Here is a 15,473-nt window from a genome sequence, read left to right on the forward strand (position 1 = left end):
TTCCTCAGCCCCCTCATTACATGCCGTTACAACTTCTGCATAAAAACTGAAGTGCTGCCATCAAAGCAGCTCACATTATGGCAATGGGTGAGGTGGGGAAAAATAACCACCATGGAGGTTTCTCGGTAAACCTGTAGAATAGTTTTGTTCTCTTCCATCTTCCCAAAAAGACGATTTTCAAGGACGTGGCAAAAGGTGAGAAAGGCCGTGTAGAAGGGAGCTCCCCCCAATTAAAAGGCCCCAACGCCCCCCCTGGTGGGCGAAATATGAAATATCACCGACATTCCCGATGGGATTTTTGGCCCTTTGTGGAAACCTTTGTTGCTCGTTTGGGCAATTCTGGTCTATATTGGAGTGCTTCCATACCAGCAGGTACAAATGTACACATGTGGATATGAAACACTTCCCTGGCATGTATCCCTACAAGCACTGAGACCTGCATGCCAAGCAAAAAAATCTGTATTTTTATATACCAGCATAGGATTTATTTCAACAACAAATCACCACCAGTTCATCAACATGCAAAAGATTCACTAAATCTACCCAGAGACTGAGCAAATATTTCAGATAATACAAGTTTTTGAATGCTGGCATGTGTTCCCTTCTCCCACTGCCTTCTATTTTTATTTGTTTTTAGCTAAAAGCCTTCTGAGGTTCCTTAGGGTTTGCCTATGTGACAAAAGGAACACCTGATAAATTATAAAGCTCCCTGTCCTGAAATAACACTCCCTTTTCATGAAGGAGTCCATCTAATACCTAAAGGGAGCCTACAAACAGGAAGGGAGTCAACTCTTTGAAAGGGTAGATAACAGCAGGACAAGGGGAAGTGGTTTTAAGTTGAGGGAGAGAAGATTGAGGTTGGATGTCAGGGGGAAGTTCTTTCCTATGAGAGTGGTGAGGTGCTGGAACAGCTGCCCAGAGAGGCTGTGATGCCCTGTCCATCCCTGGAGGTGTTCAAGGCCAGGTTGGATGGGGCCATGGGCAGCCTGGGCTGGTGTTAAATGTGGAGGTTGGTGGCCCTTCACGTGGTGGGGGAGTTGGAGCTTCATGATCCTTGAGGTCCCTTCCAACCCAGACTATTCTATGATTTTATGATTCTGCCAACTAAAATGACTGGAAGTTGCTTTCAGTATTCCTAAACTCTTGTTTTGTCTCTTGTTTCCCTAAATAGGATAAAATGGAAACACAATTGGAGATCTCTCAGTTGTTGCTTTTAGATACTCTGAAGATACAAATGCATACTATTTTCTCCTTCCCTTCCCTTCCCTTCCCTTCCCTTCCCTTCCCTTCCCTTCCCTTTCCCAAGCACTCAATCCTGCTGAGTGCCATCCACATTTCAGGAGGCAATCTTTGCCCTATTTGTTTGCCTGTAGAAATGTCTCACCCTAAGTACAAGCTGCCCAGATGGGAAAACGTGTTCTGAAACCACAGAACACAGACTTCATTCTGAGACTCATGTGGCCTTTACTATGCGTGCAGTACAGAAGGTTATTTCCGAGCACTTGTACAGAAGCTTCGGAAAATGATGCTCTTCCTTTGGAAGAGGAGTGGTTTTTCCCCCCTTTCTTTTTGACAAAAAGCAGAAGGCTGCTTGGCTGCCGTTTGTGTTCAGGGAGCAGTGCCAGAACTGCTGTGACCCAGAGGCAGAATGGTCCCCCGAAGTACTGCACTTCAGTAAGCGATCTGGGGGTGCTGAGGGACCAATCCTGCATGGCTGCTGTCCCCAGGACAACAAACTTCACTCCTGAGCAGGAGCCAAGTGTGCTTCCTCTGCTCTTTCCAGTTTTCAAAATGAGCCAAAGTCATTCACACAGAGTCACACAGAATCACAGAGTGGCCAGGGTTGGAAGGGACCTCAAGGATCACGAAGCTCCAACCCCCCGCCACAGGCAGGGCCACCAACCTCCACATTTCACACCAGCCCAGGCTGCCCATGGCCCCATCCAACCTGGCCTTGAACACCTCCAGGGATGGACGGGGCATCCACAGCCTCTCTGGGCAGCTGTTCCAGCACCTCACCACTCTCATAGGAAGGAACTTCCCCCTGACATCCAACCTCAATCTTCCCTCCCTCAACTTAAAACCATTTCCCCTTGTCCTGCAGTTATCTAGCCTTGCAAAGAGTTGATTCCCCTCCTGTTTGCAGGCTCCCTTTAGGTACTGAAAAGCTGCAATGAGGTCACCCAGCTGCCTTTTTTTCTCCAGGCTGAACAAACCCAGCTCCCTCAGCCTGTCTTCATAGTGGAGGTACTGCAGTCCCCGATCATCTTTGTGGCTCTCCTCTGGACTCTCTCCAACAGCTCCCTGTCTTTCTTGTACTGGGGGCTCCAGATCTGGACACAGTACTTCAGATGCGGTCTCACAAGAGCAGAGAGGGACATCACCTCCCTGTCCCTGCTGGCCACCCCTCTTCTGATGGAGCCCAGGATCCTATTTGCTTCCTGAGCTGCAACGCATATTGCTGCCTCATGTTCAGTTTTTCATCCGTCAGGACCCCCAGGTCCTTCTCTGCAGGGCTGCTCTCAAGGACCGCTCCTTCCAGTCCGTAAAAATGCCAGGGATTCCTCCGGCCCAAGTGCAAAACCTTGCACTTTGCATCCTTCGTTTGCCTACGATATCTTTTCAAAACGCATTTTCTCCAGGGCGTAATAAACCCCGGGAGAACGGGATTCGGAAAAAGTGTCGGTACAGCGAGACTGCAGGCACTGTGCCCGGCGTTAAAGCCTTCTCAAGGATGCTGCTGGTCTGCGTAGCGAGCTCGGAGCGGTGCGGGGCTGCCCGGACAGAGCCGTGCGCGCAGGGGCGGGGTGCCGGGCCGGGCTGGTGCGGTGCGGTGCGGCGGCGGTGCCGGCACATTCCGGGCAGGCGCACTGAGCTGCGCGGGGCGGCGGCGCTGCGAGTTCGGAGCTCATGGAGGTGACGGAGCCGCAGCCCGGACCGAGCCCCACTGCGGGGCCGCAGCCGGGAGCCGAGGAGATTGACATGTCCCTGGGTACGTGCGGTGATTGGGGAGAGGGGCTCCGCCGGGCCGGGGTTGGTGGGGCAGCGCGGCTTGCGCTGGGAAATGGGGTGCGGGGTGTTGGGAGGTGGTGGGGGTGAGCCGCGGGGCTGTCGGTGCTCCCAGCCCGGGGAGGGAAGCGGGCAGGGAAAGGCAGAGCCACGGGGTGGCTGGAAGCACGGATTGGGCCCCGTCTCGGTGCTTTTCTGGCAGCACCCCGTAACTTCAAAGGGGAGAGGCTTACGTAAATGAGCCTCTATTGAAATAAAGATATGAGCCATATCCTCGGGTGTGCGGCTATTTATAGCAGCTTGCTCGTGATGCTCGCCATTCCTCTGGCAGCAGAGATGTGAACTGTGCACAAACAACTGCCCTTTTATTAGCTCTGAAGGCCTGGACTCCAGGGCTGGGGCTGTAGATCTCAGCGGATCGTCGTGTTGACATCGCCGAGGAAGGAAAGTTCTCCGGCATCTCTTCATGTTGGGTTTGTGTCCTAACACAAACCGTGTGTCATTTCTTCCCAGCGATGAGCCACTTGCTGGGGATAGCACAGCATATTCTCCTACAGATTCCTTGGTGCTGATGCACACTTATTTTAATGGCAGCATGAAGATTTTCAGCAGGAATTTGTCTGCCCCCTAATTTTTCATTTAATTTTTTTTTTTCCCATGGTGTTGCCACCCTTGAAGATCTAATTCTGTCTTGAGGGCATGGGGGTACCTTAAGTGACCTCCCAGGATCCCTTATTTAATACCCTCTTACATTGCTCTGTTAACCCCCATCATACTGGTGGGAGAAGTAACGGTAACAACTGGTATCCAGAGAACTGGAAGGCAATGGATTGGGCAGCTGAGCATCCAGCTCCTCTCCATTCCTTGTGAGCCCACACTGACAACCTCTTTGCAGAGGAGGGGCTGTAGGCTTCAAAGCAGCCTGTGCCCCAAATAGCACATGTCCCAGAGGCACACTTAGCTGGGAACATTAGCACATTCATACCCAGAGCATCGCTCAGTCTCTCCCAACGTGCTCTCCTCCTGGCAGACTTGATAGAGAAATCACAAAAGCAGTCACGCAGCTTATTCTTACATCTGCTCTCATTTGCTTTCCCTGGGCCTTATATTAATTTGAACATGGGATTTTCTTGATAGAAAATGACAGGTGACAAGCACTGGAGGTAAGATGTGCTGTTTGTGATAATAGCCCTTTGAAAGCTAATGGCACTTCTGTGCTTCCGCTCTGGTGGTTCATTAAGGAGCTGGAGTCATCGCTGCCTGGGAAAAGGCCTGACTGGGATGCTTCTTTCCTCCCTAATTTGGCAAAAGGCAAAACGTTTTGATTGGAGCTCACTAGATGCAGCTCTGTTACTCACTGAATATTTTCTGGGAGGTCTGAGGTTAAAAGAGGAAATTGTTGGAAAATATGAATTGATCAGGAGACATCCCTTTGCCTTCGCCATTCCTCTTCATCAAAACAGCTTGAATTAAAAAGACCTCCTTGATTTCAAACCAGCTCAATGGGAACCAAAGGGCTACCACAGAGTATGTGAGAAGCGGAATCTACCCAGATAAGTGAGAAAATCAAGAGTCAGACGAAGATTGTGGCGCTTTAAATACAAAGTACTTCTGGTATTCATGGTGTGTGTTGCTTTGATCTGATCACATCCATAGCTGTGTTGTCTTTGGAAGATGGGAACCGAAAGGAAACCATCGTTCATGGCGAACAGTGAGTGTCTGCAGGGCCATGACATCCCCTCCTCTCAGTCACCCTGTATAAGTGAGGTTGCTTCCCTGCACCAAACCTTGGTTTTCCCATTTACAGATTTAGGGACTGAGCAGATTTTCACCCTGCAGTGTTTGCACAACCCACAAACAGCATTTGTATGGGTTGTGCATCAGGGGCTCCCATGTCTGGCATTGTTGCTCTTTGATGCTTTTTTCCCATTCTCCCCCCTTTGACCACCTCCCAAGTCAGACCTCCACCAAAAATGTTTTCTGATGAGCACAGTGTTGGTGTCCATGGAAAAATCCCTTCCTTTGTGTGGGCAGTCTTGGGGACTGGATCCTTCAGTGGGACATTCCAGGCTGGATGTGGCTCTGAGCAGCCTGGTCTGCTGGTTGGCAGCCCTGCCCATGGCAAGGGATTTGAAACTAGATGATCACTGTGGTCCTTGTCAACCCAGGCCATTCTATGATTCTATGACATGGGTCTGAAATCTCCATCCTGCTTGTAGTGAATACGTGCTGGATGGAGACATAGTTCACTGTGCTCTAATCTCCAGCATACAGGAGCCAAGCAAATGGAGCCTGTGCTTTCCTAGCTGAGTTTAATCTCATTGTCTGGCAGCATCACTTACAGAACCACCAACCTTGTTTTCACCATGGACAATTCCAAGCACCAAAAATGGGAATGACTTTGGTAGAAAGTGCAGCTTTGATAAATTTCCCCTTTGTGGCTGTGATTTTAGATGACATCATCAAGCGTCACAGGAAGGAGCAAACAGATGCCAAAGCTGCAGGGGACGGCCGGAGACAGCAGACCAAGAACAGGAATTTGGCATATGGGTTCGGGCGGCCCCGCTCCCGTGCCTGGATGCAGAGGAACTTGCAAGGTATGGGAGTGCTGTGGGATGGCAGGGATGGATGAGGGGGGATCTGCTTGCTGTTTGTAAATATCTGAGGTGCTGCAGTCAATGGGACCTCATGATCCCCAGAACCCAACCCCTGCAATGATTCTGTGAGATTCTGTGAAGCTGCATCACTGACCTGGAAAACATGTTTGTGTGACAAAATCAGCTCCTAAATCCTTCTCCTATCTAATTCCTGCGTGCATGTAATATGCACTTGGGTGCTGAATAGCTTTTCTCTCTGCAACAATAGAGTAACAGGACCCTTTCAGAGCATAAATCCATCCATTTCTCTCCCTTCCACCCTCCCATGAATTACTAATTCAAAGTGACTTAATATCTGTTCTCTATTCCCTTTGGCTTTGCATATTTTAATTATGCCTCTTCTGAATCCTCTTTTTCCCAGAACACATTTAAATTACCCCTTCAGTAACTGCCTTTGATAGCTCCGTCATTGGAGCTAATTTATCACTTTCGCCAACCGTGCTATTTTTATGATGAGTTTTTTAATAATGCCGTGTGATTACACACTAATCTCTATTTGGTTCCACTAGTTTTATCTTCCAGACTGAGGAGATCTGCTGCATCAAATGCCATCTTTGTTTACCATCTTTTTCTTTTTTTTTCTTCCTGGCTGCTGAATCACCTCGCTGGAGATTTTAGTGACATTTTGCAGCGACGCCTTTGCATTCATCCCCTTGAGTGCAAATGGCACACGAGGACAGGAGGATCACTGGGAGCACTCCCAGTTGTCTCAGATCCGCCTCCCACTCTTGCATTCCTGCTTTCCGCCACACATTGCCTCACTGAGATTTGTCCCGATTCAAAACAGTGCTGATATTTCCCCTTTGCAAATTGATTTCTCTGTCCAAAACTGAACGTGGGGTTTGATATTCTGCTGCTACTCAGAAGTCAAACGTGGGCCATTTTTGCAGCCAACCTTAGAAAGCAGAAACTTTTGTTAGTCTAAGTATTTTATAGGTTTAACCAGGCCTGAATTCAGCCCTGCTCAGGGCAGGGACCCACTGTGCTGTGCAGAGCTGATGTCAGGAGTAATTTTAGGCAGCTCAGCATGGCTGGGAATTAAGCCCATAATTCTTCAGGGGCCTCATTCCTCTTCAATCCCTGCTGAAAGGCAGCCCCTCGTGGGCTGAGATGTGATAACTGTTATCAACACGCCGATCAGTACAGCACAGCACAGCAATGGCAGAGCTTGGGGAAGGTATTATGCTGATGGGAACAGCAAGAGAACTCATGCAAGCTCTTATCTTTCCTGGAATTCAGCTTAAACCGTCTCCCAGTGGTGAGGGAGAGTGATGATTTTCAATGACAAGAGATTCCAATTTCAAATCTCCACTGAGAAGTGGGCCTCAGGGTTTCTCCCCAGCCTGGCTAGTTGGGCAGAGAGACTCCTGGCCTTCAGATGTGTGCTCAGAGCCAGGTTCTGAGCCTGCACCCCCAGGCAGGGTGCTGACACTGGGGGATTTTAGTCAAGAGCTCTTTGATTAATAAATGCTAGAAACATAGAACAGCTTCGGTTGGAATGGGCAAGATCCATTTCTGTCAACTGCTGTGGTCTGGGTGCCCCCCAGTGGATCTGATTGCCCAGGGCCCCATGCATGGCCTTGGGCACCTCCAGGGATGGGGCACCCATAGCTCTGGGCAGTGCCGGGGCCTCACTGCTCTCTGGGTAAAGAGACTGACATCTAACTAAAATCTCCCCTCTTTTAGTTTAAAGCCATTCTCCCTTGTCCTGTCACTATCAGACCATGTAAAAAGTCACTCTCTCATCCTGTTTATAAGCTCCTTCAAGTACTGGAAGGATGCAGGGAGGTCTTCCTGGAGCCCTCTATTGTCTGGGCTGAGAACGCCCAGAAATACCTGCCAGACATTTTGCAGAGATAGAGCTTCCTGTGTGCCACATGTCAGGACACATATACAAGGAAGCCCTGATCCCCAGCTGGCACAAACAGGGTGCCCTCAGAGCTGCTGGCCCTGCAGTCAGTTATGTGCATGGGCTGGGATGTGCCTGAGCGCACTGCTGAGCTGCAGCTCTCTAATAGGGGCTGATGGACAGCAGTGTGCTTTGCTGCTCAGGGTTGCTTTGTGCATCTGCCCCTCCTATTGCTCTGGTGGGAAATCCACAGATGGGCTCAGTCTCGTGCTGGAAAGAAGATGCTGAATTGAAAGAAGACCCTAACCCTAATGCTAACCCTGATGCTAACCCTTACCTTGTAACTGGTGTCAGCATGCTCTGTGTTTCACCCTGGGGCTGGAGCCTTCATTAATCACCTGCTGCCATCCTTCCTCACAACACTTCACTTCTAATTGCTCCAAGTCATTATAAATGTAGGAATCGATGGAGTGGGATCAATGCACACATCCGAGCATCCCGTGGTCTGTGTCTCTGAGGTTCTCGTTGGTGTGGGGTTTTAATGCATGGTTACTGCCTGCTGAAATTCACTGCTTTTTTGCTTGATTTATGCACCCCAGTGGGGGTGTGCGCAGATTTCACTGATGGAGCACCCTGGAAAATGACTATTTAATTATGATACAGAAGTTTATCTTATGGAGTAATTAGGCTTTAATGCACTGTGCCTCTCTGAGTGCTCTCCTCTTGATGCTTCAGCAACACTCAGAAATCATAAACAGGCGTAGGGGAAAAGTTAAATGCGAGATGAGAGGTTTCAGTGTATACACTGTGCATTAACATGAAGAAGCAGCAGAAGATGCTCCCTTCAATCCCTGCAGTAAGGATATTTCAGACCGAAAGAAAATAGATACGGGTGGGCTGATCCTCCCCAGTGGAGTAGTGTGGGCACTCAGAGCTGCTCCAGCAGCTGTGGGTTTGGCTTGTGGGTATCTGAATCACTGGGTGTCTGTATGGAAAGGCTTTTCCATTTCACAGTTAATTCATGGCCATGTGAGCCCTGACGAGAGACTGACACCTTTCCTGATGCGAGTGTTCCTCCTTTATTAGCAGCCAGGACTGTGGAAGGCTTTTTTCTTCAAATGATGCATTTGTCAGTTGCATGGATCATGAAAATGTCGGAGTGAGATATTGGAAATTATTTTATTTATTTATATTATTTTATATATATAAAATATTATATATTATATAAATTATATAATATATAAATTATATAAATATTATAATATATATTATATATTTATATTTATAATATTATTATTATATAATTTTGCTAAATTGATTTCCTTTTCAGGATCAAATTAGAGTGATTCTTGTCACGCTGTTTATACAGATACTCCTATATCATCCTAAGGCAACCTTGCAATACATCTCCAGAACTGAACCCTGACGTGAGTTTTGAAGGTCACTGACACATTGTGTTTGTTATCTTAGGACCCAACCGTTTTAGGAGAGGCTTTGGACAACAACAGAACAACCGACGGCAATTCAGGAACGCTCTGCCCGGCCCCAGGAGAAGAGCAGCTGCTGCACTGAGTGGAGTGAGCCCTTTAAATCGCCCAGCATCAGCTCAGGAGGTATGGGAGGAAAAGAGTGCAGCTCTGCCCAATGATCATGTAGTGGTTGGCTGGGTTTTCTGCTCCCGCATCACCCCGAAGGACAATCAGCATAAAAAATGCACAGGCACAGTCTTTTATGTGCCCATGTACAGCATTTGTATGCATAGGCGAGCACAGACACATGCATGCAAACCAGCAGTTTTCCCATTGGTTTTATAAGCATAAAGCTTGGCATGTTCATCCTGAATTGGATTCTATGGATGTAAAGAAAAAAAGTGTCCTTCAAAGATTTGTTTAATTTTTTAAACTATTGCCATAAAATCCAATTCCTCACCGTCCCCATCTTCCTGCTCTTGTTTAGAGGTGACATGGATATGGTTATGGATGTGGTTCCCATATTATCCTTTAGATAATAGGGAAGCAAGATGACACAAAAGTGGTTTTAGTGGAAATATGTTGACTCCTTTCCCAGAGTTTATCTCTAAGTATCACTAAGATCCATCTGGCTTGGTGTTAATGAAAGGTGGAAATTGAGCAAGTGGACAGTCCTCTGGGAGAAGAGGTTGTAAAAACTCAATTAGGAGGTCACATGTGCTCAGTGAGCTTTTGGAAATGCCAAAATGGTGACGACAACTTTAATGGCTGTGTCCAGGAAGTGTGAAGCAGAGAACCCCAAAGTAAGCATGCGTGCACACGGAATGTGGTTATTCTTGAAAATAATGACTGCAGTGACTCGGATATGTATGGAGTGTGGCTGGATATTAGCAAAAAGCAATAAGCAGTTGCTAGGAGGCTTAATTCTGTGATAGCTTCCTTTTTTTTTGTAGGAGTAAACCAAGTGGGAAGGATGTGGAAACACATCTGAATTATTGAATGGCAGCACTGATGGTGGCTGTCCCGCAGAAATTGACTGAGAGGCGTATGTGGTTGTGTGTATAAGGACATGCAGGAGAACTGTGCTGCTAATAAGAGCCTTCTGGTGCTTCAGGCATCAGACATTTCAACTCTTTGAAAGGGTATATAACAGCAGGACAAGGGGAAATGGTTTGAAGTTGAAGGAGGGAAGATTGAGGTTGGATTGCAGGGGGAAGTTCTTTACAGAGAGAGTGGTGAGGTGCTGGAACAGCTGCCCAGAGAGGCTGTGGATGCCCCGTCCATCCCTGGAGGTGTTCAAGGCCAGGTTGGATGGGGCCCTGGGCAGCCTGGGCTGGTGTGAAATGTGGAGGTTGGTGGCCCTGCCTGTGGCGGGGGGTTGGAGCTTCATGATCCTTGATGTCCAACCCTGGCCATTCTGTGATTCTGTGTTTCTGTGTCTGAACTGGAAAAGGCCAATGACTGAAAACAAACTTGAGGCTATAACGTGTTGTGTGAGATTTGTGCTCCACACTTTTAGTTGTTTTTTTTATTTCTATACTGTTAAGATGAAGCATTCTCCCTCTGACTTGTGGTGTCATGCCCAGGACCTGCAGTACATGTTCCAGTCATTGTCAACGGTGTGTCACAAATCCAAACGCTCAGAGTACAGCAGTTTGGTAGAAATATTCCAGCTATAGTTGCTAAAGACCATGGCAGACACCAGGTTTGAGTAAGTTTGGTAGGGAATCAACTTCCCATTAAGAAAATAACAAAGTCTTTGCTGCAAGACAGCAAAAGCTGCAAAGGAAAAAACTGTTGTGAATGGCAATATGGGAATGGAGGGCAGAGAGCTGAAACCCCTCTGCCACAGCCTCCAGCAGTACCCAATGCATCAACAAGCATCAGTGCAGTACTGTCACTTCTCCTAACTTGTGCTGTCGCTCTGTCTTTGCCTGCATGGCATCAGTGCAGGTAGCAACAGCTGACTTGTCTCTGCTCTTCCAGGGCAACAAGAATGAGGATGCTTTCCCCAAAAGCAGCAATGGGCAGCCCGAGGCACGGCAACGGCCACCACCCGGCCCCAGGAGGTTCAGAGCAGCTGCTGCCAGCACCAGCGCCCCAGGGAGAAGGTAAATGTTGGTTCCCTGTGGCTCTGATGTCAGTCAGTTGTATGCTTGCATGATGTGAGAGGAGTGCCCTGGGTGTGTTTGGAAAACACCTGGACACAAAGCAGCTCTATGTTAATAAGGTGGTATTCGATCTGTCACTGGATTTTAGTGAGCGTTGTTCTATTGGCATCTAATCTGCCACTTTGGGGAAAGCTTTGGAAGGGTGATATAGCCTTTATTTTTACAAAAGCAGAGGCTTTGTCCCAATGGGAAGGCAGGGAGTGGGGCTAACTCTGGGCACAGCCCCGGGGTCTGCCTAGATGTCCTCGCATCCTCCCAGCTCAAATGGAGCTTGGTGTCAGTCTTGTCTTTGCTGTAAGCAGAGCATGGACAGAATGGCCTCCAGGGGTCCCTTCTGACCATTCTTTTTTTTCCTATGATTTTGTTCTATCATTTTTCTTCCAATGAGAAGAACTCAAAGCAAACACAAGCTGTCCTTTCATTCAAGCAGAAAAACTTGTTTCTCTGAAATCCTTTGCTGGCAGAAAAACCCATAGTGCTGAACTTGGTCACAGATATCCTCATTTACTTCTAATATTGCTTTTCATACCAAACTCAGATATGTGCTACAACATTAAACTTTAGGAGAGACTCAATACAGTGCTGACCTCCATTGTTTTCTCTCCTGCCGCCCTGCAGGCCCTTCCTGCTGAACAGGGGACCAGGCTTCCAGCAGAAGCGGATGCAGCAGCGGTTCTCCAAAGCCTACATCCAGAGAGGGGTCAGTACAGAGGCATTTTTATACTACCTGCTGTGGATGACAACCCTTCACTTTTACCAGCCCTTGCCCAGTTTTATCTTTGCTTCCAAAATAACCAAGAGAGATGGTTGCCAGTTGCTTTGCCTATGCAGCAAGAAACCCAAGAAAAACAAGTTTTGTGATGACACAGAGAAAGAGCTTTTCAAATACTCCAAACAAAATGCTGGAAAACGAATCACAGGTTCTGACTGGTAATTATTTAACTGATCCTTTTTGTCATTGATTTCACAGCAAATGGATGCTAATGCAGAAGGGAAACCACCAAGGATGAGAAGGTAATTGGCGACAAAGGCACAGAATGAACGTGACTTGCTCTTTCATGCTTGAATTGAAGCTGGAGACATCTCGCTGTCTTGGCAGGTGGCAAGTGAAACCCAGCCCCGGAGCGGTTCTGACAGTTTCTGTGGCTAATCCCCAGGCGAGCCAGACCAACACGTAAGTAAATGAGTTGATTTGTTAGGATGGGAGCCCTGCAAAAGCCATTGCTAATCCCTTTAGCGTTATTGCAGCTTCATGTTTTTTATAATAAGTGCGGAGCTAATGGTTCAGCCATCAAATGGTGAGCAAATGGTGCCTTGTTTTGGTGTATCTGAAAGGAGACAGTAATTATGTGTGGTTGGCTTGGTATCCGGAGCAAGGGGGAGTGCAGGCAGCACATGGCTGCTCATGGGCTTTGTTGGAGCAGTGCTGAGCTGCTCGCGGCTGGAGGAGAGTGGCCTCAGGCCTGTGCTGTGCAGGGGCAGGATCTGGTAGGTGGGTGAGGGTAACTGGACCCAGAAAGCATTCCCTGGTAGCTGCAGTGCTGAAGCTCAGCTTGTACAGCTGCTGAGCACCTCTTCATAGAATCATAGAATCGTTAAGGTTGGAAAAGACCACTAGGATCACCAAGTCCATCCATCAGCCCACTCCCACCATTTCCACTAACCGTGTCCCTCAGTCCCATATCCCCATGGTTCTGGAATACCTCTAGGGACAGGGACTCCACCACCTCCCTGGGCAGCCTGTGCTGGTGCATCATCACTCTGAGAAGTTGTTTTTCCTAATATCCAACTCAGACTTTCCCTGTCACAACTTGACACCATCACCTTTCATCTTACTGCTGGGAGAAGAGGCTGACCCCCACCTTGCTACAACCTCCTTTCAGGGAGTTGTAGAGACCAATAAGGTCTCCCCTAAGCCTTCTCTTCTCCAGACCAAACCATCCCAGTTCCCTCAACCATTCTCCATAAGATTTAACTCCAGACCCTTCACAGATCTGTTGCCCTTCTCAGGACACGCTCATGCAGATCTCTGTGATTAACACTGGGAGAGGCATGGGCTGCACACGGATCTCTCTTAACCCTATTAGTTTGCAGATAACAGGGAGCCACCTGCCTCAGCTCCCTCTGTGACCACATACCTGTGCTTTCCCCCAGGCTCGGAGCCAAGCGCCCTTTCCTGCGAAACCAGAGGCCCCCGCCACGTATCACCAAGCCCCAGCCCAAGGGGGTGATGCTGAGGTTCAACTTTCGTGCCATGGCCAACCAGGTAGAGGAGCACCGAGGGGACCGGCCACATCCCGCACACTACAGGAGCCCTGTTGCTTGGTTTTGGGGCTGCCAGCTGGGTTTATCTAGCACAACCCATGAGGACAGCCCTGCAGCCTTGTTGGCTTGGGTGCTCACCAAAATGGCGGCACCTGAGAAGACTATTTGGCAGCTACAGACTCATTCCTGTTACTCCTGCTCTGTTGGTCCCTCTTGTCCCATTTGTGTGCTTGCTCGGAGTGGGGAGGTGCTCCCTGGGAGCGGGCCTGGGCGGGGGCAGCCATGTCACCGCTGGTGCTCCCCCATCCTCAGAGAGATGCAGCACCTCTGGGCTTTGCTCTTTTTTTGCTTTGGAGGACTTTTCAGTGCCACGTTTTCCATGTTTTACTCCAAGAGCCCCGGGGCGGGTCAGAAATCCTGCTCCACCGTCCTTCATCGCCAGCTCTCCTTGTCTGGACGGTTTGTTTGCTCCTGACGCCCTGTGCTCACACGCCATCTGCTTGCTCCTGTTCTTGCCAAGGACGCCCGCTCTCTGGGGGCTGGGCACTGCTTGGAGGTTTTTCAGCCGCACACAGTCTGTCGAGCTCCTTGTCTCCATGTGATGGGTGGTTTAATTGACTAACCGGCTGCGACGCACCCTCCCAACTGATGGGCTCTAATCAATACCCTGCTGCAAGCCCGGCTGCGCTTGGCCACGAGCCGCAGGACTGACATGCTCTCCCTTTCCCCCGCAGACCAGCCTGACGCTGGATGAGAGGTTCTCTGGGCTGAGGAATAAGAGGCGCTTTGCAGCAGCCCGCAGCGCCCGCCGGACGGTCACCATGCCCTAGCAGCACGCACTCATCATGGGGACAGCGGGCAGCAGCCCGGGCCCCGTAACAGCTGGCTCAATAAAACTCGATAGATTCCCTCTGAGGTAGCTGATTCGACAACCTGCTGTCTACTTCCTTCCGTGCACAGAGAGCGAGTGATTGAGGGCAGGGATGAGGCGGCACTACAGTCAGGGCTCTACGCAGTGTAGGGAGGTGGTGGAAGAGGATGAGTGGAGGTGGACTTGCTGTGCTGGGCTCCATGGAGCGGGGGCCCCATTCCATCCCCCTGCCAGGCACCAGAGAAGGGAACAGCATTGAGTCCTTGGGCCTGCCCACTTGAGACGCCAGCAAATATGGTGGCTGTGCCAAGGACGTGCTCCATCATTCTCCACCCAAAAGCCTTACAGTGTGCAGCCAGGACCCCCGCCCAAAAGTTTGCAGTGTAGGACCTTCCCCATCCTCACAGTGCCTCGTCCTGCCTCGTTAGCAGCCCAAAGGCTCAGTTGGAGCGCCCTGCTATTCTGAGCACTGAGCAGATGGGTGATCTCAGCCCAAATCTGTGCTTTCAGTGCTGTGTAGGTCTGCACTGGGGTCTTTGCAGGTGCAGCTCCACCCGTGCATAATCATGCTGATGTGGGAAGGAGGCCAGGCTACACAGCACTTGGCTGAGAAGTTAATGAGCTGAGATGAGACGTTTGTTAATGAAGCCCCGTACCAAACATGAGTTGCTGATCCATTCTCTGCCCACTACTGCAGCCAACACTGAGCGAGCCAAGCACAGCCTGTTACTGGGCCCTAAGCTGTAAGTAAAGAAGTAAATATTTGATAGACTGCTTTACATTTTACACTGAGTGTCTTTAACAAGAGACCGGATTCGGGGTTGATTTTATAGGAATGTGTGAAATGCTGCTAGCTGGTTGATTGAGCAGTGATGTATGAATCCAATGCACTGAATAAAAAACTTGTCAAATGGCACCTGCAGTTATTTCCTCTCATTTAACAGGGTTTGGGTGCAAGCTCAGCCTCTTGGCGTGGTCCTCAAGGGGTGCACAGCCACCTTGGGTGCCCTCTCGCTGTTGCTTCTTTGCCCACTCTGCACATGTAAGTGAGCACTTGGCCACCCCTTGGCAGCATCACTGCAGCATTTGACCTCCTGCCATCATTTCTGTGGGTCAAACGACCTCTGAAGCAGCAGGAGGTTTTAAATAGGCTCCTTGTAAAATCTCAGTTGTTACCCTGCT

The 15,473-nt window shown here is 49.2% G+C and overlaps 1 protein-coding gene across 1 annotated transcript; it reads left to right on the plus strand.

Annotated features, from left to right (window-relative positions):
• Nucleotides 1-2,870: 2,870 nt before the first annotated feature.
• Nucleotides 2,871-15,207, plus strand: LOC122182994 (UAP56-interacting factor-like). Its single transcript, XM_042876697.1, has 9 exons — nucleotides 2,871-2,992; nucleotides 5,463-5,606; nucleotides 8,986-9,128; nucleotides 10,971-11,095; nucleotides 11,774-11,855; nucleotides 12,126-12,169; nucleotides 12,255-12,329; nucleotides 13,310-13,421; nucleotides 14,155-15,207. The coding sequence occupies exons 1-9, from the start codon at nucleotides 2,911-2,913 to the stop codon at nucleotides 14,248-14,250; spliced, it is 903 nt and encodes a 300-aa protein (XP_042732631.1). The 5' UTR covers nucleotides 2,871-2,910; the 3' UTR covers nucleotides 14,251-15,207.
• The last annotated feature ends 266 nt before the right edge of the window (nucleotides 15,208-15,473 follow it).

The sequence above is a fragment of the Lagopus leucura genome, unplaced genomic scaffold, assembly GCF_019238085.1.
Source record: "Lagopus leucura isolate 7727_CA_CO unplaced genomic scaffold, USGS_WTPT01 Super-Scaffold_100016, whole genome shotgun sequence".
In the NCBI taxonomy this organism is placed as follows: Eukaryota; Metazoa; Chordata; class Aves; order Galliformes; family Phasianidae; genus Lagopus; species Lagopus leucura.